At 39.0% G+C, this 25614-nt stretch overlaps 1 protein-coding gene across 2 annotated transcripts; it reads right to left on the reverse strand.

Annotated features, from left to right (window-relative positions):
- Positions 1-2: 2 nt before the first annotated feature.
- BTBD10 (BTB (POZ) domain containing 10) lies at positions 3-22135 on the reverse strand. 2 transcript variants are annotated; one of them, XM_010134935.1, is made up of 8 exons: positions 21976-22135; positions 9439-9632; positions 8524-8809; positions 6118-6220; positions 5344-5464; positions 4069-4266; positions 2564-2674; positions 3-1123 (listed from the first exon to the last, which is right to left on the reverse strand). In XM_010134935.1, exons 1-8 carry the CDS (start codon positions 22074-22076, stop codon positions 813-815), a joined length of 1425 nt encoding a protein of 474 aa, XP_010133237.1. In that variant the 5' UTR covers positions 22077-22135; the 3' UTR covers positions 3-812. The 2 variants fall into 2 exon arrangements, with proteins under 2 accessions (XP_010133237.1, XP_010133236.1); XM_010134934.1 differs by lacking the exon at positions 21976-22135 and adding an exon at positions 15018-15322.
- Positions 22136-25614: the final 3479 nt, after the last annotated feature.

The raw sequence follows: 25614 nt of genomic DNA on the forward strand, positions 1-25614 counted from the left end.
CATTAAAATAATGGAAACTTTATTTGCATGAAAAACTTGTTTACAATCATTAATAAATGAAGAATGAACCAGTTGCATTTTCCTATTTCATGACACATGAAAAATGTATTAAATAAATATTTGTGAACAGATTAAGGTAAGGCAAAATTTAAGATAAAGCCCCTCTCCATTGTTCACAGTTCTTGAACATGGCTCACGCTGCAAACAAGTGAAAAAATTCACTGAAGAACTTCGAGTTTAACAAGATGTTACATGGGTAATTGAATCATGTCCTCAATCCAAAAACCCAGTAGTAAGTAGTTTTGTGCTCAGTCATATACAGTAACTTTAAAAGGGTCAGTCTATCCAGAACAAATCTATTTACAGTTAATACTTTTGATAGAAGCACTTTGTTAGTATTGTGCAATACATTTTTTAAAAAATGGCTTCAAATTCCATTTACCAACCATTTATAAAGTGCTACTATCAATTCCAATCCTGCATTCTAACCCCTCTGTAACAACACTGATGTGCACGAGCCACCAGCATCCCACTGGATTTGATGGCCTTAGGAGTGAGGACAGTCCTGCATACAAATCACCAATGTCACAAACCTACTGGTAAACACGTACATGTATGTAACTGTAACCCCAGGACATCTGATCTGTACTCTTTCAAAAACAATCAGGAAGTGCCTTTGGTCTTTCAAAGGTCTGTACTGCAATATCCTAAACACCGGTACACAATGGAAAAAAACTGGAGTTGCAGTGTAGTATGAGCTGAGTACAGAGTCGCTTTAAAGGAGCATGCTTTCATTTCAGAACGAGTCTAGATCAGAGTGGTGGGTTTTGTCCCTCATTATCCATCTCACTGTTACTAGGTGGAGGATGAATAGGCAGAATATCCAGCTCATCTACTTGGGGGGTAGGATGCATTACCACAAGCTGGTCCTGGGGTATATCTGCTGCTGCTGCTGCTAAATTTGTAATAGATTTGCTTTTCACACACTGAAAGTCAACATGCCGACTCTTTCCTTCCTCCTTCTCCCATGACATCCGGATAAACGGTCTTTGGACATAGTTGTAAATCACCTCCGGCCTTCCACCCGGTCGCTTTTTCACTTTCTCTTTGTATGTAGGGTAACCTAAAGCAGAGGACAGCAGAAGTTAACATCTCCTATACGGTTTTCTTTTACAAAAAGGCAGTGGGTGGAAGCATAGCAAAGATCAGCAGTTGTCACCGTCAACATCCCGAGTGGAAACACATGCCACCGTGGTGTTCTTCATGTTACCAGCGCAAGGAGAACACAGTCAGCAGTTTAACTAGCATCCAAACTGAAGAGGAAGAGGCTACAGTGCCACTATCGATAGCGAATACATCGCCACCAGGCAACACTTCCAAACGTGACAGGCAAAGCTAGCTGCTCCCTCCTCGAGCCAAAAGCGGCTGGCTGTTTCTCAACACCGCGCCTGGGAAAGCAGGAAGAGAGATCTCCAAAGCAGAGACCGTGTTGCTCTGAGCTGTGGATTAAGCTCCCAGGTAACAAATGATGAGAATACATCGTTTACACCAGCTATCAGTTCTGGTTATGCTGTCTGCGAGGCACCTCCCCTCTGCCTAAGCAATACTTCATTACGGGGAAGTTACGTATGATTATGGGGCACTAGCATTAACGTTTAATCAAACAGTTGTTCTTTGTCTCAAACAAGAACTGCCAGCAGAAATAATCTGGCATTAGCCAGCATTACACACAAAACCAGGTCTTGTTCAGTGGAATGGCACGTCAGCCTGAAGGCTCACACCCTGCTCGGCTGAACTTGCTCCTTTTAGACATCACAAGCAGTTAAAAGCGTTTGCTTTTGGCTGGCAAATTACAAATGTAACTATGACAACTTGGTGAGTGCATGATAGAAAGCCTGTAAATTATAAAGACTGGATTTTTAAATATTTGCCTCAATCAGAGGGGAAATGAAATGCAAAGAAGCCCAATTGTTAGATTCACAGTAAAAAAATCTGTCTGATGTAGCCGTCTTTTGCAAAGCCAGAGCTGAGATTTTACAGAGCAGCTTCCTAACTTAGAAGCTATTTACTTCAGATTAATATTTCTTTGCACTTCAGTGATCCATTTGATAGTTTTGTGTTTCCTGAAAGAAAGTATTACCTGCCACTTAACCCAAAATTTTATTTCAAGCCCTGAAAAGGACACCAAACCAAGAACAAAATATACAAAGCTGTGAAACCACATCATTGCTTCAAATAAAGTACAGGGAAGATTTTGCGTGAAAACTAGAGGGCAAATGGCATCACACGCATGTCGTAAGTCAGTAGAAACCACCCAAGTTACTCTGCAAACAGTCTAGCAGGTAAATACATCTTGTAGACCAGTCACGAGTCTGTAACTGAGTTTTCTAGCTGGACTAGTTGTTTATTGGGTACCACTCCCCCTCTCCATTTTATCACCTAACCTCACCAGGAAAGACAATACCAACCCTTACTTTTTTCAACTGCAGAGACAATCATAAAGCAGAGAAGTGGAGCAGACCTTCTTCCCCAAACATTGAGGGTGCAACAATGCTACTCTTACCTTCAATGCCCAGTCGGATCTTTTTGAGCCCCCTCTCCTTCAGGACTGATTTGGCCACATCTCGATTTTCAATGTATTTGAAGAACCTATACAACTTTGTGCTGTAAATAACTAAAAATACATTTTAATGAGGAAAAACTGTACTCAAACTTCTAGTCTTAAAACAGAAAAGGTTTTTCACTCTTTGCTTAATTTTGCCATTTTTATTTCAGAATAGGGGGAGAGACTCAAGAACTCTTGAGAAAAAAAAAAAAAAAAATCGCTGAAGGCACTGGAAAATGGGGAAATGGGTTGTTTGCACGTGTCTTTTTTCCCATCAATTTAGTCTGGTTTATACGCTTAGAGGTTTTTTGTTGGATTTAGGAATACAATTCACAAAGCAAACCACACTATATTCTCAACCACACCTCCAAGAAAAGAGACTTTTTTTTTTCCCCTTTTTGATGGAACTCCTACAGACATTAAAAAAAAATCTTTCCATTCTGCTTACCATTATAAAAGAGAGATCTGCAAACTGGTTTCAGAAAACCCGGAACAAGAGGGACACCTTTGCAATCTAGATTGTAGCACCTTAAAAGAAGGGACTGGGGGCACCAATTCCCTACAGCTGCAGTGATGCAAATCTACTGTTAATGAAAAGCATAAAAGGCCAGTGTGTACCTAACTAATTAATTAGCATAGGCAGGATTTTTTATTGATATCTTTGAGACAAAGGTCCTAGAAACCTGAGCCAATTGTGTTACTACATCACAACAGCCACATTTGATCTATAATGACATTGAGTTGCCCTTATTTAGGAAGAGCTGCAGGTTTGCATCTTCCAAAAATGTAGGAGTTTTTGTGTGTTGGTGTTTTGTTTGGGGGTTGGGTTTTTTTTTAAATTTTAATAAAATAAACCAAACAAAACTGCAATACTTTGAAGAGGCCTCCAAGAAGATTTATACCACTAGAGCACAAAGAGTATCTCAAGCTCCTATGTGGCCCCACAAAACCCTGAATTTCAAGTTTCCGCAGTGAAGAAACAGTTTTACCTGCAAGGACAGCAGTGATGGAGGGAAGGGCACTCCATTACAGGTGCTTTAACTGATCTATACACCAAGCTCTTATACTTCCAACATACTAACAGACACTTCCCCCACCCCCACCCCCCCAAAAAACCCCTCTAGTTGTTCTCTCACAGCAAACATGACTACTGTCCATTTTTCCATCAAGCTCGTTCTGAAAAAGTATTTCCTTCCAGCTCATTGATGGACAATACCCTCATAATAAAAATTAGCTTCTCTTTTAATTAGATTTTAACATAACATGCAACACGTGCTTCTGTGAAGCAAAATATGAAGCAGAACTACAAAAACTAAGGTGCTGAGTTGGGGTTTTTTGGTGAGGCATTAGGGACATTGTAAAAACTTTGCTAACAGCACTTAAATTAAAAAGCTTTAAATCAGAACATTTACTGCTACCTCTACCATAGCTTGGCTTGATGGAACCAATGAAAATAAACTTACTTTGTGAATACTCCTCTCCCATTTGTGGAGGATATTCTTCATCCCAGTCAACAACATCATCATCTGTGAGCACAACAATGTGGCACTCCCTCTCACCACTTTGGGCACTGGCTACCATTAATGGGAGAATCATTTCTTCTAGATAAAACTCAAATTGTTTGCGAGCACCATCATTTGACAATTCATGCATAAGAGCACCTGGAACAAAATTTTAAGCACAGGCACATTTGAAAACTTGGTAAGAAAATGAAGGCAGGAATAAGAAACAGCAGTTCTGTTTATTTTGCAGTATTTACTGCAGACAGCTTTAAAGACATTTAGTCTATTAGCCTGTATAACATCAGAACCTTTTCAAATGTTTACCAAAAACCACACCAGAAGTTCAAACTCATAGGACTGTCCTGTGACATTAACATAATGTCCATATGACAGATGAGTGGCTTTGAGGAGACCTCCTTCGTGTTTTACTACTGTTAAACATTTGGTAATCGCGTGTGAGGCTCCTCTCAGGCCTCCTAAAAGAAACATTATTGAAGCCAGTTGCTGGAACAGTAGAGCGTGCAACCCACACTGCATAAGCAGTAGCTTAAAAACAAAGCCTCTCAAAACTAAATCCTTCTGCTAAGGACAAAGTGCACCAAGAGTGTGACTCAGCAGGCGACAGGCCGTGAGGGCATGGCACTGCCGCTGAAGGTGCAGGTGCCCTGCGCAGGTCGCACAGCTGGAATGCCACAGCCTGGCTCTGCGCTGCACAAACACTGTGAGGTCAGCGGGACCCAACGCACAGGCCAGGTCATTCAAGCACTAGCCAAAACTTTGGCTGTGCTCAGGGAAGGACGGAGCTGAAGAGACACCGCACACTGGGAGCCACGAGGCACCCTACACCCCCCAAAATGCTCTCCTACTTTTCCTAACAACACGGCTTAATTCTCCTAAGCAAGGAGTCGAATAAATTATCCTCCCTGTCCTCTGCAAAACCAGAAACCACTTAACATTTCTGTATCTGTACTGCAAATGCACTGATACAGGTTAGGTATTCCACAGAGCTGACCACAAAACCAGCTGAGTATCAGTCCCATCATTTTTCAAAAGGTGTACACCCACTGACTTGGGGGTCTCTTGCAGAAGAGAGAAAAAGGGTGGATTTTGCTCGTGTACTCTCAGCCATGTTCCTTACCCTACCTCAGCAAAGGATGCAATTTGAAATTACCTCCCCATATGTTTGCTTACATTAGTCTGTATAATTCAAATTATTTTAATAAATTCTGTACTTACTGAGATCTCTGCATTTAATAGTACTATACTCAAAGGAGATACAGAGATAGTCACACGCTTCTCTCAGTTCAGGAATTGATATCCCATCAGGACAGCGTATCACTCCAGTCTTGTAGTAATCCTACAGCAAAGCAGCAAACAAAAAACACAATGCACTTCAACATTCATTGTCAGGAACATTTTATCATTTCATTTATGACACTTTCTCCACAAGCAAACCCCCCAAAATGTAAAACAGCAATATATGTTAAACTTTGAGAATTTTATTCGAATTTAGCTGCTTTCAAGGTAGTGAGGTGGTCTTAAAATTGCTATTTAAGTGACAACTATTAACACTGACAATTTCGGTGCGTGCATATTGTCTTTTATCTATACTTCACTCAGCTTTTACTGTTTTGACTCTGCTGACAAGTTTGGTTTTCTCCAGTTACCTGCAGTAAGTTAACTTACAGTACTCTGTTTCATCTAATTTCTGCACAGGAAGGAATTAATATATCTGAACCAGGTGAACTAGAGGCATAACAGAAGGCAAACGAATTTCTGGCAGGCAGTAGTTTTTTGGTTCATTCCAAGCACTGGATGCCACATGCACATGTCTAGATAACCTAGGAGTGCTTTCAGATCAAGCATCCTTTCCCCTCTGCAGAACAATACACACAAACAGTATTTATTCCATCCACGAAGTCCAGATAGTCAAGTAAGGCTAAATCAAGAAGTTATGCCTCTTAATACTCATAGTGCTTGTCCTAACAGTGCTATCCCCTGAAAACTCACCAGAATAGCACGAAACACCGTGGAACCAATTCCTTCAGCAACTTCATACTCTCCTTTTTCATTAGGACGTGTAAAGTTATGTTCTCTGCCTGATCCAAACATCCTGCTCAAGAATAAAAGTAATTTGGTTAGAATTCCTTATTACTTGTTTTTTTTTAAATCTAAGAAGTGTCAAAAATTGTACTGAAATGGCAGGGGAAACCAGTCTATTCTGTCTTGTATGTATGTACACTGTTCAGTTTGGTTTCTGTTCAGCAAGACTACTGGAAAGCAGAGCGCCAGGGTACTGTAACTCAGGAAAGTCTAGTTCTATTCTTCAGTCTTAACTTGCCAATATCGCTTGATCAAAACAAAAGTTAGTCCAGGCTGTTTCCTGACAGTGACAAAGGTGGTGGGAGCCCAAACCAATTCTGTTTCATTTTGGCATCTGTGTGGTAATGTAGAAGAAAAAACAGATTTCATTGTGGAATCCTCATTACTTAAATATATTTGAGGTAAATTTAAGAAACAGAACTTAGTGTTCAAGTACACGCAACTCACCTCTATTTTATTTAAAAGATTTAGTGAATCCAAAAGTTAAAATAACATACTGATAGAAGATACCCGTACTTAAGGGTAGCTCATACAGCATATTTCTCCCTACTAGTATGCAAAGGACATTAAGACTAAGGAGAAAACTATAAATCCCAAACAGCACCTGACTTTTAAAACCACATCTCTGATACGGAATTACACCCTACGCTTCCAAGAAGTACGGCATTTTCTCTTTGTTTTATGTACAAATATATTCCGATGGCAAAGCTTTGCTTTCATACACAACACGAAGAAACAGTTAGTGTACCCTGTGCATTTATAACCCAGCACAAAGTTGCTTTTTTCATTTAATTATCTGACATGTGTTTTCTGACCACTCTTCAGGACAAGAAATAATATTTAGGAAAAAAAGCAGTCTGACAGGATATAGGCTTAAGGCAAATAACACATTCTTATTAATGTCACTTTTACCTCCCAGAACATACTAGCTATATGTTCCTGTTTAGTGTCCTGGGGACTGACACTGGGCAAAGTGGGTTTATAAATAACTTGTGTTTTAGAGCGGTATTTCCATAACTTTATTAACCTACTTTTGAATTAGCAGAGGATAAAATAAGCTTGTTCCCTGAGCCAGTCCCAAAGGGAGCGTAACTACGCAACAAACACAAATCTAGTGCATTAACCAGCACCACTTACTCTGAGGCCGGGCATGGAAAAGGAAACTATTACACCACACAGCTCACACTGATACACTCCCTTTGTTAGTCCGGCTATTTATCTGTATACATGTATGCCACAGATACAAATGCCCCACAGCAACGATTTAATTCTATTAATTATTGCTTCTGTTATTTCCCCTTACAGTTTACAAAGTATTTTTTGCTTTCTATAACTTCTTCCTGTCTTTTCAGCAAGTAGGGAACCAAGGTACTATACATTCCATATAGCGGTGATTTATTTAAATAAAGCAAAAATTCCCTAATTGTATTTATTACCTGTAACTTGGCAAATAGCTTTATACACATATACACCTGTATTTTAAATACAATTATATCCTTATGAGTGGAGGAACAGCCATTTTGATGAAAAAGCCAAATCCAAAGTGACAGAGACATAAACCCTCATTTCTTTCTTGCTCTAAGTTCGTAAGTGGTGCTCTCTAAAGAGAGATAATATATAATTTGGACAATGCAAAACCAGCCAGTATTTGGGCAAGTAAAGTACAGAATCTTTTTCCACCAAGTAAACATGTTAAGTACGTTGCACATTATAGTTTCAACAGAAAATACTGTGCACATATTGCGGACTTCCACTCAACTCCTGACCATTTCTCAAGGTAGTCTCTTTGCTGAGAGGCTCCAATCTGTTATCCTGACTACCTGTTTGACATGCCCCTGTCCAAAAACGGTGTTTCAGAAGATAAACATGCTGAGCTTCAGTGCTGCCAAGGTAGGCCCATTAAGCAAAAAATCCCTCCAAGGTTTTCCTCCTTGCTTTTTGAAAGCAACTATCTATACTTACTCCTCTGTTTTATGAAGCAACTAGCTTTAAAAACAAGAGATGGAACAGGGCAGACTGAGTACAGCACCCAACTACACAGAAGGAAATGAGTGTATCACAAAATGTTGATTTACTTAACTCTTTCGTTTCTAGGTGATAGGCATCTCTAGCCATCTCTGCCAAATAGAGGAGAACTTACATCTGTTTTTTACTTAAAGACCTTTGCAGACCTTTGATAATATTAAACATTAGCAGATCACTGTAGCCAATATGAGTTCAGCAACTATTTAAACAGTTTTAGTATCTACAAAGCATTTATAGCTCTATTCTATAGTTAAGAGATTAAGGCAAAAAAAATCCCACAATACAAACCTGCCCAACATTGTATTAGGTTGTGCAGTAAAGATAGAAGGATCTACAACAAATCTGGTGTTATCCACTATGAGTGTTACTCGTTCAGAAGTTCTCACATTCCGAGCTCCCTCTTTTCCATTTTCATACACAAACACCATTTCCCCACCAGCCTTGCAGCTCCCATCTGAACTCGACTGGCTACTGTTTCTGCTGCTGTTACTCATGCTAACAACAGAACCGTTTGGGGAGGTCTTCTGAGGACGAGGGCTGCTTGGTCGGGATGAACTGTGATCCTTTTCTCGATCTTAAGTGGGACAAGGCGGAAGGAGAAAAAAAACAGGAAAAGCAATTACAGATTTACATGAGCTCTATGCAATTGTCTTTCCAGGCACAAAACATGGCAACTTGATAAGTTAAGTACGAATTCTTCCAATTAAATCTATTCTAGTTAAGGAAACCTTCAAAATAACTGTTCTAACACTTAGACATCAAGGCCACCTCACAACTTCAAAGCCTTAACAAGAAAAATATAGCATTCTAGTACTGAAAAAGCAACTCAGGATAAAATAGAAGCTACACATCACAGTGTTTAGTGCTGTAGTTCAAGGAAACAAACCAAGTTTGTCTCTCACTTAAAGAGAAGCGTTTCCTGTATTTCTAAATACATACATAAACTCTACCAAGTAAAGAGGCACTGTTAATTATCTTAGAAAAATCAGACTGTTCTTGTGATTCATTCTAAATAAGAGCATCATACAGGAATACACACTGCAGCGTCCTGTCTAAAACGGGTACTCCCAGCCCAAGTCACATGTAACAAATCCATGTGTTGTCTCCTCAACAAATAAATAATGCTTTTTATTGTATTAGTTTAACAAAATGTAATTAAGTTATAAGAATTTTAATCCTGAAATGCTCTAGATCTGAACACACCAGAATGATACTGTCTTGTTGGTGAAGTAACATTCCTGATGCATGGAGTGAGCTGAGATTCTGTTCTTTCATGGGATGAGTCACGAGATCTGTCACTTGACCTGCGTCTGTCCCTGGACCTCTCATGTCCACCACTTGCACCATGGAGGCTCATTTTTGTGTAGTCTACTCCTTTAGTAATACGAGATGAGGTGCTGAAAAGAGAAAGAAGAGAAATGTTCAGCATTTCAAAATTTAAGAAATACGTTTAAATTTTAAAGGCACTCACTCACACTCCATGTACATGTTTTGAACATTAACATTATCCATGCCCATTTCCTTTTTGTACTTATGTCCATATTTACAAACATGAACAATGATTTGGAACATCAAGCAGACAGCAAGAATTAGCAGCTCATTGCTGTGTGATCTACAGAGACACTGCCTGAACAGCTGAGCCTGCCTGAGAAGCTGTATTCTCAGAAACCCCTTCCAGAACAGGTAAGTCAAATACAACTGAGCATTTTATTTTGATTCTTACTGTTAAATCAAATATTCTAATCAAACCAGTTAGGGGTCTCCAATGAAACCCGCTTTGGAAAACCCTTCTCAGAGCACAGACTTTTAGTACCAACTTTGGTTTTTTTGCAATTTGCCCTTACAAAGGTCGTCAGCCTTAAACTAGTTGATACATCAAGACACACCAGCCAAGGGTTTATTTCTGCACATTTTTTTTTTTTATGTTTCAGTCACTCTTACAAGGAACGACAGTAAGCCAGCACAAATCAGGCAGCAAATACAGGGACTACATTATTAAAGCCAAGACCTACAGCCTTGTCAGTAACAAGTAAGACATTTGTTCTAAACTAGCAGATTTTAATGTAACCATTTAAGATTTTTTATGTGGTCATGTTACATTCCTTAAATTAAGATACTGATTACATTTTGCAATTCATTATTAAACCTAACAACAAAACCTATCAACAAAACAAAATCCAGTACTCTCACAAATAACCTAAACAAATAAGTATCAACTTGCAACAGCTATTGTTGAATTTTACAAAAAATACTTGTGCCTTTTATTTGTACTCTTCAAAACAGAAATTTATCAGGACAGCAAAGACATATTGGTGTCCTCCCCTGGAACTCCTAAATCAGTTCCTTTACTATTTGCCTTCCAAATGCAGGCATGGCAACACTCCTTATTTATGGGCTCAGCTGAAGAGCTCTCTAAAAGCCTCAGGTACTGGATACGGAGACAGATGTCTGCACAGCTATGAGGTCCGACAGACAAAAAAGGGTCATAATTTCCCACAGGAGCCTCAATGCCCCACTTGCTTGCAGCCAGTAAATCCCACAACTTTTACCAAGAGACCTTAAATATGACTGCTAGGAATGCTGTAGGATTGAAGAACACAAAGAGGTAAGAATAATGACCTAGCTAAGAAAAGCACAGTATATTTTAAAAGCATGAACCATACAAACTAGTTGAGCAGAACATTCTCTTTGTTGGCTCTAGTCGCCTAGAAATAATAACAAACAAACAATCAAGATTATTCAAAAAAAGTGAACATCTAGCATGATGTGTTTCAGCGACTGGTAAGAGGAGGAGCTTACATCACAATAGAAAGGCTACAATAGATCTTAGGCAGTTTACATGGGCACAAAATGACTATTAGCACAATGCAAAGAATAAGAAATATATCCCTCGGCTAAGGAACACAAGCTTCTTCCAACTCGATTTGAATGAGGGAAGGATCTTGTATCTGACGAAGCAGGAGAGCAGAAGTTTGGTGCAGAGAGAAGCTACTGCAATACTGTTTCCTGCCAAGCTTAAAATATGCTGCATAAGACATGATCTTTAGGATGTGAAGTCAGCCAGAGGTCTGTTGAAAGAGGTAGAAGAACTGCAAGCCCTGCTTATGGCTGAAATGCACAGTCCAAGAATAAAGGTGATCCAACCACTTTTGTTAAAAGGAAACAGAATTTTCCTCAGAACTTCCAATGCAATTCTGAGCACATTAAGATACACAGCATTTCAGCATGGCTAATGTGTCTCCCTCCTTGCTTTACTTCTCTATTACAGAATTTATCTTCCTCTATTAGGAAAGTGAAATGTGCAAAGGTTTGCAAGAGTGAGATCTGCAAACCTTGCTTTCAAGAACATGCACAATTCAGGAAAACCTTTGCACATTTTCTTTCATATATACATAAATATTCAAAACATAACCATTTATAATAGGTATAAAATATGCCCACAAGTTATCAGAAATGAGGATTACAGCCTATAATTGAAATGGAACTTGAAACCAAAGTCTGCTCCCTGTTCATACATGATGATATTCATTACTTCTACAGGTAGACTTTCCAAGAAATGGTCAAGCTTTTTTTTTTTTAAAAAAAAGACAAATACACGTATCTCATCTGTGCATTTGTATGTGCACATCGGGGTATAACCAACTATCCCACAAGGGGGGTGGTGGGGGGGTGTATGTGCACATGTGTGTGGAGTACTCAAACACATACACAACAGTCCTGTGACAAAACGTCTCAGCAAATCCTAATAAAGCCCCATGTGATCAGGCCTTTGTTAAAATAGCGCTTTGATGCTAGCCCTGACAGCATTTCTGACCCTGCTGTGAGGAACCAGAGTTTTGCAGGTGCCACATTTTAAAGGATCAAAATGTGTGACTCACTATTTCTCAATAGCTAAAGTGCTCTATTTGCTTTAAATAAGGGAAACACCCTGGGAAATGAAACTGAAGCACTGTAAGGATACGCAGGCTTATCACACATTTTGGCAGAGCAGACTTGAATTACCCTTTAACAGAGAAGGCAATTAAAATGTGATTCTTAATCCAGAAAACCATCTAAAGCAACATTACCCCCTAAGCAGCGATTCAGAGTTCACACTGAAGTAGGGCGAACCCTAGTTAATAATCTCCTTACAGGAGCTGAGAAAAACAGGTGCTACAGGAAGAAACAGTGAGTCAGCTGGCATCATCCTTCCTCCTTAGTCATGTCTGAATAAAGGATTAAACGTGCCAGGCACGACTGTTTCAGCTACACTTTCCCAGTATCAGGACTGGGGCTACTTCTGCCTCCGTACCTACAGCCAGCACGCCTGGGAGGAGGCAGGCAGCATGCACAGGTTAACGTGCCTCCTGCTGCCAGCCCCCTCCAGGTCTTCGGAGAGCCGACATGCGAGCCATCAGTTCAGCACTACAAAAGAGGCAGAGGTCACCGGCGGGAGTAGGACAGGATCCTTAAATATTACATCAATTGTTTCTGAAACAGATACATTAGTAAATAATTTCAAAGAGCTGTTCCAATTGCAGCTGGCCACACCATCCATTTGCTTGCCTCTCTGTTGTACTTTCCTCCCTCTAATGTACAGATTAATGCTTACTGTGAGACTGGCTCATTACCTATTAGCCAGAAGATGCAATCCAAAATTGCAAGATTTCTGAGAATTCAAGCAGTTTGGCTTGAGACAGCACCATGTGAATCATGGATCTCCACTCATCTTAACAATAGTCATCTAAAATGTCAATCTTAAATCTCATCGCTGTTGAGTCAAAGTACCTAAAAATATTCTTTCTTTGATTTATTGCATAAATGGCAAAATATGAACTTTGATGGCATGTGTACTCAGATCAATACTACCACCGAAATACATCTTCGTTCTACAACAAACAAGACAATTAAAATGCATTTAAATCTGAACAAAGAGAGGATGAAGACATGGAATCTAACGTGTTAGGAGAGACAGTCACTGGCTTTACCCTGGAGTATTTGACTAGGAAAACCGTGTCACTGAGCCACTCTATCAGTTAAGTCTGAAAGAGGAGCTACATCTGTGGCCAGTATATGTGAAAGATGACCTGTGGCTCACATCTTCCGGTAACGAGGCTTCAGAAGAAGTTGCGATGGAAAAGTGATTGCTGAAAGCAGAGCTGCCCCATTTGCAAGAGGCAGCAAACTGTTGGGAAGTGCGGTGTTCACAGACACAGTATGCAGACCAGAAACACCAGCAGCACCTCTCAAACAGCAGCTGACTGCTGGTAATTGGAAGTGCCAGAAAGCCGTTGGTCTCACGCGGCACCTGGCTGCCATACTGTATTAATCTGTAATTTCAGCCTACAACAGTCAGTGGTGCACTGCTCAGCACGTCATTATAGTCATTATAGTTTCAGATCTCTATCTCACCCTGAAAAAAGTACTTGCAACGTCAGCTTTCAATTAATTTCCCAGCCGATGACCACCAGCTGCGCACTGTGCTGTGGAAGCCATAGGCAGTGACTGAGGCACACCAGCCTATAAGCAAAATTTTATCCTGCATATTTAGTAAGATTTGCATTTAATTTAAAACTGTAAGAGAGAAAAAAACCCAACATTTTAAACCTACACCCTCATTTCCTCATTCACTAAAGCTGGAAAAAGACCCACGTAGGTAGACCATCTAGTACCCAAAAGTTTATTAAGGAAAGGTAAGAGTCTTGCTTTATCAGTTACTTTCCTACCGGAGAAAAAAAGACCCAAACAAACACCAACCCTATGAATACTGGTATATTTAGACAATCTTCACAAATTCAATATACAGTTTTTCCTGGCTCCAAAGGAACTTTGGGACGCTTGCACTCATTCAAGAACTTTAAGTCAGGGATAGAATTTATTTTCCCCCTCAGTCAGGGATCAAGGAAGCTCTGCCTTTTTAATGGGAAGAGGCAATTTTTTTTTTTTGTAAGAGCAGCTGCCTCACAAAGAAAACCAAACAAGCTCGAGGCTTTGTTTAAGCAAAGTGATTTAATATTATGCAAAGGAGGAAAAAAGAGGACCATCAAAATGGCACACTTGTCATACTGGTATGCTTCCTATTTTTGCAGTAAGGGAAGAGCTGTTTTTAAAAAATGTAAATGCTGTTCAGTTTAATGATGCTTTGGAGTTATCTGTGGAAGGAGAGCTTCAGTTTGTCTTTATACATAACAACATATTGCTCTGAATATATTAGTAATGATTAAAAGGAGTCATTAAACTGAATTAAATCTACTGCCAAAACAATTAGCATTTATTCCAATACAAAAATTCACGTGCATCCTACTGAATACTGCTAATAAACAGACCTTTTCCATAGAACGGCTCTAGTCTACACAGAATTACAGTGCAACAGACTTATTAGCCCCAACACCACCTTAAAACCACATCTAAATGAAAGGGACAGAGCAGTGGAATATTAATCAAGACTTCTACCCTTTTTCTCCCTTTATCTTCTAACTCTCATAAAATACAAACTTAGATCCAAACATTTCCTAAGAAGATTCACACAATCGGCATTTGTAGAATAGGGATACAGAGCTTTATCGATACATTAAGTTACAGACACAATACTGCAAGGCTTTAGAAGAAAAGGAATCTGTTCTGCTCATATTGCTAGGACTTAAGACAATGACAATGCTTAAGCCCCTCGTTCTCGCCCTGAAGTCTGTTCTTTGTCAGCAGACATTTCAATTGACCAGTGCACACAAAGGACAATACTTCTCCTTTCCTTCATTCTCCTCCTGAATAAAGCCCACAGATTATTCCTGTTAACAGATACGCACCTTCCTCTTGTATCTATCAGGGTGGAAACACAAAAGCATGGAAATAATTTTGAAATCAGAGCACAAAGGAATTCTGTTCCTTCCAAGAAGGCAGCTTTGAAAGCCAGATCAGCATCCTTTTGCATTACTTGTTAAGTTCAGCATATTTGGTATTTCCATCATTTCTTCAGTAGTTCACTGCACCATCAGCAAGCCTTACTTTTTCCTCCATCATCTTCCCCTCAAGGATAAGAGATTGTAGCTGTACAGTCCATTAAGTGTTCAAAGACACAAACCCCTCTAGATATTAATTCAATTCAATTTCTCAGTCACTGACTCAGCCATGCGTAGTGCAATACTGACGTCTGACCTCGCAGCTCCTGTGAGCTGAATTCATACTTGCCGTTTCCCGATCTCTAAGCAGCCATTGGGTACCGCGATTGACAGGCAGGGTGGGGAGCGTGCGAGAGGAGAGCTGCTCGGTACTGTGCCAAGTACCATCTGCGAAGCTATTTCTAGTCCTGCCAGCTTGTCGGGTTTCAGCACACAAACACCACATCTGAAAAGGTTACTGCTAACTTTCTCTTGTCACATCTCTCATTTGTGTTTGTGATTATTCAAGACAGACAAATCCATGCAAGTTTCAGGGGATGGTTAATTTGTTCCTCTAAATTCTGCCTGGATTAATATTTAAAACGAATTCACCTTTCACTGAGTTCATAAGCAGGTACAGCTACAGCCTTTTGAGAACAAGGCAGCACAGCCTCCATTTTTCAACTATGAATATCCCTTTTTCAGCAAGTCTAAGCCAGGAAAAATGAACTACACTTTGTGACCATCTAAATATTAGTAAATACTACTCATCAGTATGTCTACTGATCAGAAATCAGTTCACAAGTGCATCTTCATATCCGTAGGTCACCAAATACTTGACAAGGCAAGCCCACCTAGCACAAAAAGCAACAAGGCAAGTGAATACATGTGTCAAGACCAAATTTCCTAAAGGTTTTTTCTTTGGGGGAGGATAAGTAAGCATTATGCTACAGCTTTTTTTAAAGGATTCTTTTTCAAATGTCTGTAGGCTGTTTTAAGAAGCCCCAATACACCGGAGGAAGAGTTTAAAAGCAAATCTTAAATACAAATCAAGATGTCTCAAGCAGTGGAGTGGCTATTAAAGTATGATGAAGGCTGAAGGAATAAGGGGTGTTGTTCAGTAAAAGAGTGCTGTTATAAAGAGGAAGTCAGGAAGACAAACAAGAGACTTGTGATTAGAAAGGCAGAAGAGCACTGGCATTCTAGACTGAAGAGTCAGCTCTTTAGACACAGAAGGAAAATTTTGGCTCAGACAATTTCTATTACCTGAGCCAGTGATTTTTCTCCTGTTTTTAGAGTCTTGCATGGGTTCACACAACCACCCTCCCCATGCCCTAGGGGCAAAACAGCCATCACAGTCTTGTAAGCCTTTTCTTCCCTTTAAAATAAGCCATGGAAGGCATGGCTATAATAAGCTATAGAGAAAGCATGATGAAAAACCTTTCTCAGGCATTTTTTTGCTTCAAATAGAACCACTCCCAGCAGAAGGAAAAACTGCAAGTGCACCCAGGTTCTTTCAGCACGGGTTCCCTATACGGGGTCTTTTCTCCATAGCAGAATTTGCATGTTTTGCTCTCCATTAGTTCTATTTCAGGGAGAAAGATCATGCTATGAATAGATTAGGATTCCCACAAAACTACCCCTCAGGCCAGGACATGCATCCATCAAATCCATCCATCCCTTGCAGGAGCACAGTCCAGCAGTCACGCTTAGCTTAGGCTTCCACCTCCAGTAAGGAAGCCCTGAGAAAGAATTCTCTCTGCTGAATTTCCAGAGTGCTACAGGATCTTCCCTCAGCTCAACACAGCAACTCTGTGAACACTTTCCAGCTCCAAAATTCTAAAATATTCACATAATTTTTGGTCTCCAGAGGGTTCTCTCAACCATGAGTAATGCATTTCTTATTAATTCAGTTTGAAGAAGGAAACAACAAAAAAAAGTCCCACGAGTATTCAGTTGCCAAAGAGATTTTTCAAGCAGCAAGGCACTAACCTTTAGGTGGATATACATTCACACCTTAAGACTTCTGTCAAATCACCCAAATACACAACCTCCATAAAAGAACACTGGTTTCCTTTATCTATCTACCAGTGCCTAATCCATTTTCAAAATGGGATGTTAGGGAAAAAAAAAATAATCAAAGTTTAAGAAACTCAAAAGCAAAGTACCTCCATCTACTAAAAACGAGCTTCAGAATTTCAATTCAAAAGAACTGAACATGTACTGAACCTGTATATACCTATTATAGTTCCTCCTCTCAGAGCAGAAAGGAGCAAACAGCAATGCAGAAAGTTGTTGTCCTGAAGAATTATAGGGTATAATCACTTCACCTCTAAAGTGCTTTATGTCTCAATTAAAAATCAAGGTCTGATCAAATTTTGCATGATGCCAAAGTCCACTGAAATAATATCTGATAATATTTGGAAAAAAAGTTATTTGCATGCTGGAGAAGTTCAAGAGGCTTTAGTGTGTGCTTTTGCACGGAAAGTCACTATGCTTTCCTTCTCAGCAGTGTTCACAAGCTGTCATTTCAGAAATGAAGGATGTCAAAAAGGAAGAAAAAACCCAAACCAACAACAAAAACCCCAAAACCTTTTCAGTTAACTAACTATACCTTACAAAAGATTGGGAGACTGATGTTTCTGAAAGCCATTACTGCGTGCAGCTTATTTTTCTAGATTCCATTTAGAACATCTCTTCCCAGCCCATCTCAGTTTCTTCTGAGGGTTTTACATCTGGTGCCAATAAAATCCAAATGAAGAGTTCCTAATCTGCCAGTACCAAGTTACAGTTAACAGCAGGTATGTTTGCAGTTAATTTAAAGCAGATGATGCAGGGTAATTCACAGGCTATGACCCAAGTCCATGGCACAGGTAGGCCTAATTATTTTCATGTCATACATTGTGTAGGCCTGCCCCATGCTATAAAATGTTCAACTGCAGAAAGATAAATAAAACCCATCCTGCAGTGGAAAACAGATTATATGTTCTGATATCATTCCAGAGATGAGAAAAGGACCCTTCTGGGGATGCTTCATATACTTATAAAATGTTGAGGCAAGTGGCACTTTATTCACAACCCATGAATGTATCCTCCCAGCACGCAAAAATAATATTAAGGAAAAAAAGTTTCAGTGTTCAGCATCTGCACAATAACTTGTCATCTGTGGAAAATTTTTCAAAGAAGTTGAACATTTTCAAAGATTCAAGAGGTTCAAGAGTCATGACACCAGAATGACAGCACAGCCACACTTTGTTCCTTAATGCAGCAGGGTGGGTGGGACTTCGAATTTAATATTACCTAAATAGAATGAACAAACAAGGAGCTAGCAAATGGGACTAAAACACAAGGACATTTGGAAAATTAAATCCACAAAAAAATCTTAAGGAAGAGGCAAATTTAAGGCACAGATTTTCCACCAGAACTCCAGAGAAAGCACCTAGAACAAAAAAATTAGAATTAAAGGCTTACATCAAGAACAAGAACTAGAGCACTATACAGAAATTACATACGGGAAGCTAATAACCATGAAAAATTAAAGAGAACACACAGAAGAGCAATACCTAATAATGAAAATATATATTTGGAGACTATTTATCCAACACACAGTTCCTGAAAGTCTTCTGCCATCTCATTTGGGTACTTAAAAAGCATCTCGAAGATTTTTGTAATAGCTTGAACAAAACTGTTTGAATCATTACCTACAGTCAGCATTAACACCATATACTTTAATCCTATTAGGCTTTTTAGATTTATACCAGGGATCATTTGCATTGTATTTTTGGTCCTTATTTTCTGAATCTCTCCCAAGTTCTCTGTTACATTTCGGAACAAGTAAGAAAGAGGAGAAAATAACAGTACAACTTGCCAGAGGTTTCAAAAATTGGACACTCAAACCAGAATGAAAAAGGTATCACGCTAACCTGCGTAACTGCTTAATATATACATCCCCTCCGACAGTTCTGCCACACGTCCTCTGCCTCTGACAGCCCAGCGCAGGGAGCTGAGTCCCGTGGCTATCCTTGCTGCCGCATAAGCCTTACACACAGAAGGGCGGCTCATGGTCCTAGATTATGTTTTCTATGAGTCTAGAAAATTATCTAAGCTATTTTAAGAATGTTAAGGCTGGAGGATTAAACACTCCAAAGCACCAAGAAGTGACAAGCTAAGCATCTCTCTTAAATATTACTCCCTTGTTGAGATTTATTATGCTATTCTTATTTCACCGTTATGCTTTCCAAACATGAAGTATTTTTTCCTTATGATAACAAGGCATATTTCAAAAGTGCAAGACAAACAAGACCACAATACTCAAACCTTTTAACAAAGCAATTCTATTCAAGTTAAATTATCAACATTTATGTCCCCAAAAGCATTTTTCCCCCTCATGCTGCATTTTTCACAGACTTTCACGTGTCCAGATAAAAAGTATTAGGTCAGTCAGAAGTGATAGTAATATATCTATATTCGGGCACCCAAAATTCAATTATTTTGCTTAGGCTTTTGAATAAAGTACACTATTTTCCAATAATGGGATTCTCTGAAGTAATCAAGTATCTCAAATGAAGAAGGTAGGAAAACTATTTCTCCTCAATTTATTCTTTATTCAATTACAACTTCAAACTATTAGCTGGATTCTCAAACATTTCCAATACTAATCCACATTATTGGGGGGGTGGGAAAATCAGACATTATACCCCTACCACACACAGTAAAAGCTTTCACGAAACACAGCATTTTACTAGAAACAAATTGTGTTTTGCCAGAAATACACTGAACTTGGCTGCAATTATTTTAGAGGCACAGGCTCTGTCCCTTCAGACGTGTGAACCTTGAATTCACACCAAATGAACAGCAGCCTTTCTGAAAGGCACAGGCCAGAAACTTCCCTGAGTTAACTCCTATCGGCATCAAATAATCTTTTCAGAAAGCTGCTCATTTTTATTTAAACAATTCCCCAAAACAGATAATCCACAACAGACCACACATGGTAAGACGTGTGCACTGTTTCTCTGGACTGGATTCACCTAGCTTCAGTTTCCAGCTACTACACTTTATTAAAAATTTGCCTGCTGACAAAAGCTCATCATCATAATGCTGTTTCTGCAAGGATCTTCACAGTCTGAGCAAGATGTCATTATCTAACCTTTGAGCTTTCCCTGTATCAAAAGATATTTAGTAACTCCTGTCTTCCAGAATCCCCTCTAAGCAAAATCTTCCCCGAACTTCCAGTACCAGACTTCCGGTAACTCCACTATATGTCCAACGGGTGCATTAACACTTCTGACCATATGATGTTACTGGAGACACGGTCAATTGACAACCCACTGAGACAGTGTTCTCTAGAGCGCCAATACTACTGATGGTCACGAGTTGATGTCTACAAAAGTGACCTACTTTCTTTGTTTTTAAATGTTTAACTTTGTAATTAGTCATCGGAAGAATGCATGATTACCTGCATCCAGTTTATCAAACCACTCAGATCACGCGCTATTAACGAGTTGTTTTCATTAGTTGACACTCCTCATCATGGGTCATCTGCATCACTATCAGTTTTATTCCAGATCACCAGTCATGGGAGGTAGCACGGGATCAGAGATGAACTACATGAACTGGACTCAGCAATGAATCACCCATTCACAGTCACACTCCGAGACCTGGCAGAGAACAGTCCTCAACTTGTGTACAATGCCCTATTATATCTATACCATTCATTTGCTGATGCTGCACCACATCTGATCCCAAATAAGAAGCACAGATCAACCAGTTTCCAGACATCAGCATCTTAATAAAAAAAAAAAAAATCATCAACTGTACAAATCTATATTCCATAAGCCTATACTGACCAGGCTTTTTGGTTCTGCGTTAACCATTCCATTATTCCCATCACAGACAGGCCTTTAATTACGTGAGTCTCTCTGTGAGTCTTTTAATTACTGGTGCATTCTTTTTTCTTGCCTTTTTGGATGTCTCACAACTATCAAAGATTTAATGACCAAAAAAATAACCCACAATATCAATTGCCCATAGAATACTTTGGCTAACACTTGAGCCCAGTTTATCTGAATCTATGCAATAAAAAAGAGAATTAATTTGCTGATACTGAATGCACTCCTTAGCTCTTTTTGGATCATCTTGCAAGTGGGAAAACTTAAATCACTAAGAATTTAAGCTAGCTAACAGAGATGTTTTAGTTATATATAGTACTCCTAAAAGGGTAAAGTACTTGGAAGATACATACTTATTTGGATGCTTATATATAATCTCCAGCAACGTGCTGCTTCTCATACATTTGCTAGGTGACTAACTGCTTTGCTTAGACCACTTTTGAACACTATGTGCTGGAAAAACACTAATTAACTTCACGTCTTCATATCAAGAAGCGTTTAAAAAAAAACATTCTTACAGCAAGGGATGCAGGCAAAAGCAAGATATGACACACAGCTTTACAAAGTACGTACTACAGAGCGTGATACTTGCATGCATACTATTAGTTACCACAGTGAATAAGTTGCGCTTATTTTAAGTATGCTGCTTAACACAGTAGCAACAACTAAACAGTGATGAACAGGAAGTAACTCCTAGTAAGCATCCCCTCAAAAAATAAAACGTATTTAGTCACTCAGTTGGTGTCTTGACATGCATGCAAGGCATTTAGGTTTTTTTAAAAAAGATTAAAATCCCACTCACAGCAAAACAAATCTAAGCAGAGGTTATGAAAGCTGACAAATCAGGTTAGAAAATATCTTTCAGAAGAATTAAGAACTGTTCGTTTAAGAAGAACTATGAAATTTATGACAGGACTTGCCACAACCAGATACAGTAGCCTTTAGAATGGACTGTTATTGTAGTTTTTGAGATGCAATAGATGGCATATAGCACCTACCTTGAATGTTTACAAAGTTTACGAGGTCTATTATGCAATTTCCGATCCCAATTCTCTGGATCACTGGAGTTACTGTCATAAGGATGAGGCCGTCCTGCCATTCCACTGCCAGCTTCCTCACACTACTGCTCTGAAAAGCACACATGCAGCACTCACAACCTACATTAAGAGAGCAGTGTTTACCTTTAAATAATGCCACACAGGAAAAAAAATAGACATGCGGAATTCAGTGGTGTTAGGTTTTGCTTTTTTAAAATAAAGATTATAGAAAAATAGGATATACTGAAGCACAACTTCTAAATTGCATGACAATAATATTCCGTATATTTTGCCGATATCTGCACTAGGAAGATTTTGTTATAAGAAATATGGTTCTATAAACGTTAGCAGACAACTTCAGTTTTGTCACAATTAATTTCACCGCGTCCAAACAGAAAAGTCACTGGTTATAAAACACATAAGGCAAATACATCAAAATTTCTTTCAAATGTGTAAAGTTAATTCAAAGGAAGAACCCAACTGTAGAAGAGAGACCAACGGCTTTACAACTGGAATGGCTACCCAAGAGGAAAACAGAATTAAAATTAACAAAGTTATATCCGAGTCCTTACTTCAAAATGGAAACAACAGCAATCCTTAGAAACACTCAGTGTAGTCCAGTGTCACTGACGTTTACAGAAAAGTCACAAAAATTTACATGACAAATAGACATCATAAACCCACCCTTCCTTGACAATATTACGTTCAACTCCCACTAAAATTCACTCATAGGTAAAACAACCTTCTGCCTGTCAATAAAGATAGCCAATCTCAAATCACTGGTGTTTAAGTCGTACCCATAAATGACACCTGTGTTAAAAGAGTTGTATAGTTCAGAATGACCAGGTTACAAAAAAAGTAGCCACAGGTGAACAGCTGATGATTGTACAGCATCTGGAAAAAAGCCAAATTACTAAGTAATGGAAAGATATGCCTACTATGTTTCGCTAAAATTTTAAACTAAATATTTTACAAACATCCTATCTCCATCCCACCCACCTCCATTATTATATTTTTCTTACATTCAATGAAAATTAATTCTGTTTGGAAGTGAGTCCCAAAGAAATTAAGATTTCTTTAAAACAAGGTAGCTTCTCAAACAAAACATCCCTCTACTCCCGGAAAAATAAAAAAGCTCTTGTGACAAATTTAGATACTCTTAGTAAAAATTTTTGGGTCTAAATTTTGCTACCAGAGATGGTAGAGAACAAGAATCTTAATGTTAGTTTTACGAGTTTTTCCTTCATGTTCAGTTCTAACAAAGAAAACAGATTTTATACCAAGTACACAGTCACAGGGCTGGGTTTTTTTCCTGTTACAATTTCCATAATTAAACATACTTTGGAAGACTCGTATGGTCAGGTGTCCCTATAGAGTCAGGAAAAGAAAAACGGTTTCATTTAAAATTACAGAAAGTACACAACTTTCTCATGAAAAAAAGGTAAGAAGCCCAAATAATCATTTCATGGTGCATTACCTGGAAATTCAGGTTATCAAAGCACAGTCAGTGTGTGATGATACTACACATACATAGAAGGTTATAGGATTTACACATTCATCAGGTGTGTTTAGATGCTTAACAAGGAGAAACGTATGACATACTTCAGAACAGAAAAAGTATTATTAAGGAGACAAGGGGAAGGAAGGCTGGTTTATAAATCCAGTTGTGTTTCAGCAGCAGACACTCAGAACTTAGGTGCAAATGATGTACCATTTTCATACCCACACCATATAAAAATAAAGACACTTTTTATTCTGAATTGAAACAAATTATGTTGATTAGATTGAGTCACTCAAGCAAGATACACAGCGAGTCTTACTACTCCTAGCAACAACACAGTTTAGAACAAAAGGCAAAGACCAGCAATCTCCCAGTGGAACACCACAGCTCCTACTCTGAAATCACTTCCAGCTACTGACTACCGCCAGGTCCTGCTTCAACTCCCGTATTTGCTAAAGCACCACAGTGACAGGCTCATTTAGCTCCGCTCATTTCTTTCCAAGCTTTTGTTTGTTTCCACAAATTCTCTCCTTCATTTAAAATCGTCTAAAACACTTACACGCACCTCACTCACACTCTCGGCTATGGGCCAAAGCAGGTGCCCTATCGGAAGCAGGCTGTCATCTAGCAGCTAGTTCTCACTCACTCCACTGAGGCAGGACATCAGCACTCAAATTTAGTTTTCGCACCAGAAAGATGCTGGTCTTTTTTGTGAGAACTGCAGCTGAAAGGACAATTCAGAGTCACTTTCTTAAACTGTCTCACACTTTCTGCCTTCTCCCCATCTTTCCTTTAATTAAAGTGACATATTCCACAGAAGGGTATAGGCTTACATACACTTCAGAGAAAAGGATTGGTTTAATCAGCTCCTCAATCTGCTGTGCTTAAGCCACTACAAACAATAGATGACACAGAAGGACAGGAAACAAACACATGGGACTGCTCCTCAGGAACAGGATTCCCTTCTCCCAGCTTAACGTGAGGAATCCCAGCAGAGTGGCACTCAGGTCAGAACCAGAGCACGGTTACCAACAGAAGATAAACCTGGAACTGCCCAAAGCCACATCTCATTAAACTTCCGATACAATTCCAAGAACGTCACACTATGAACCTGTGAACAAGAAACAGCCTTCCCTCCATCCTCCACTCACCACGGTCGTAACACTTCTCTAAGAAACGATTTGCTGTAACATAGCCTTTTTTTTCTTCTTGACCATTGTTGATAGAACTTAGGTGGATTATAAACAAATGTTTCAATTTTATTCCAAGTTTTAACAAATGCCTAAGACTAAAAATATTTGATGTTTTCTCTGTTGAAAATAGAGATTTTTCAATTAGTAAATACTCTATAAATTCTGTAAAGTAACTAACTAGTTCTACTGATTAATTTTTAAACACTTATGCTAAGCCATTTTTTCTTTCTGCAATAGAAAGGAATATGCTTCAACTGTGATTTAAATGATTTTTAAAATTTTTTTTGCACGGAATCACACTGTAAGCAATGAAGAAAATAAGTTTTGCAGAACATTCTGGCCTTGCATGTAAAAAACCTGCAAGAGTACATGGCCCCAAATACTCTTTAATGCCTCCCATAAAATCAAGCAACTGCATCTGAAATATTGGTAAAGGACAAAAATCACCGAGAGAACATGAAGAACAAAAAAATCAAATCCAAATATCCTTTGCAGATCACAAAACACTGACACATTGACCAAATGTACTGCCATTCTAATAAGTTAATAAGCAATTCTCCACGTGTAAAGAATGATTTCTCAACCCTCTGCAGAAAGCTAATACTCCGGAGAACTATCACAGGGAATAATTGTATAAAATAGGAAGTCAGGAAGCAGACTTCATTTTTCAAACCTTTCAAGACAGACAGCTAGAACCCTTCAGATCTGCTATCATTACACTGAAGCCATAATCATCACTAATTTATGAAATTTGTTGAGTACTGAAACACAAGGGAATTTTAAAGACAGATGCCCAATGGGTTTGGTAAGCTAGTATTTGATGTGGTACAGCCACCCCAGGCATTGCAAAATACAGTAATTAATGTGTTTACACCACTACTTGAAGAGCTCATGACAGGATGTATC

The sequence above is a fragment of the Buceros rhinoceros genome, unplaced genomic scaffold (assembly GCF_000710305.1).
Source record: "Buceros rhinoceros silvestris isolate BGI_N320 unplaced genomic scaffold, ASM71030v1 scaffold5874, whole genome shotgun sequence".
Classification (NCBI taxonomy): domain Eukaryota; kingdom Metazoa; phylum Chordata; class Aves; order Bucerotiformes; family Bucerotidae; genus Buceros; species Buceros rhinoceros.

Coding starts and splice junctions, on each gene's coding strand:
- BTBD10 (XM_010134934.1), bottom strand. CDS start 15,142: ATGCAAAAGGATGCTGATCTGGCTTTCAAAGCTGCCTTCTTGGAAGGA. Junction 9,633..15,017: donor CTGATAGATACAAGAGGAAG/GTGCGTATCTGT, acceptor TTCTCTTTTCAG/CACCTCATCTCGTATTACTA. Junction 8,810..9,438: donor AACAAGACAGTATCATTCTG/GTGTGTTCAGAT, acceptor GTCCCACTTAAG/ATCGAGAAAAGGATCACAGT.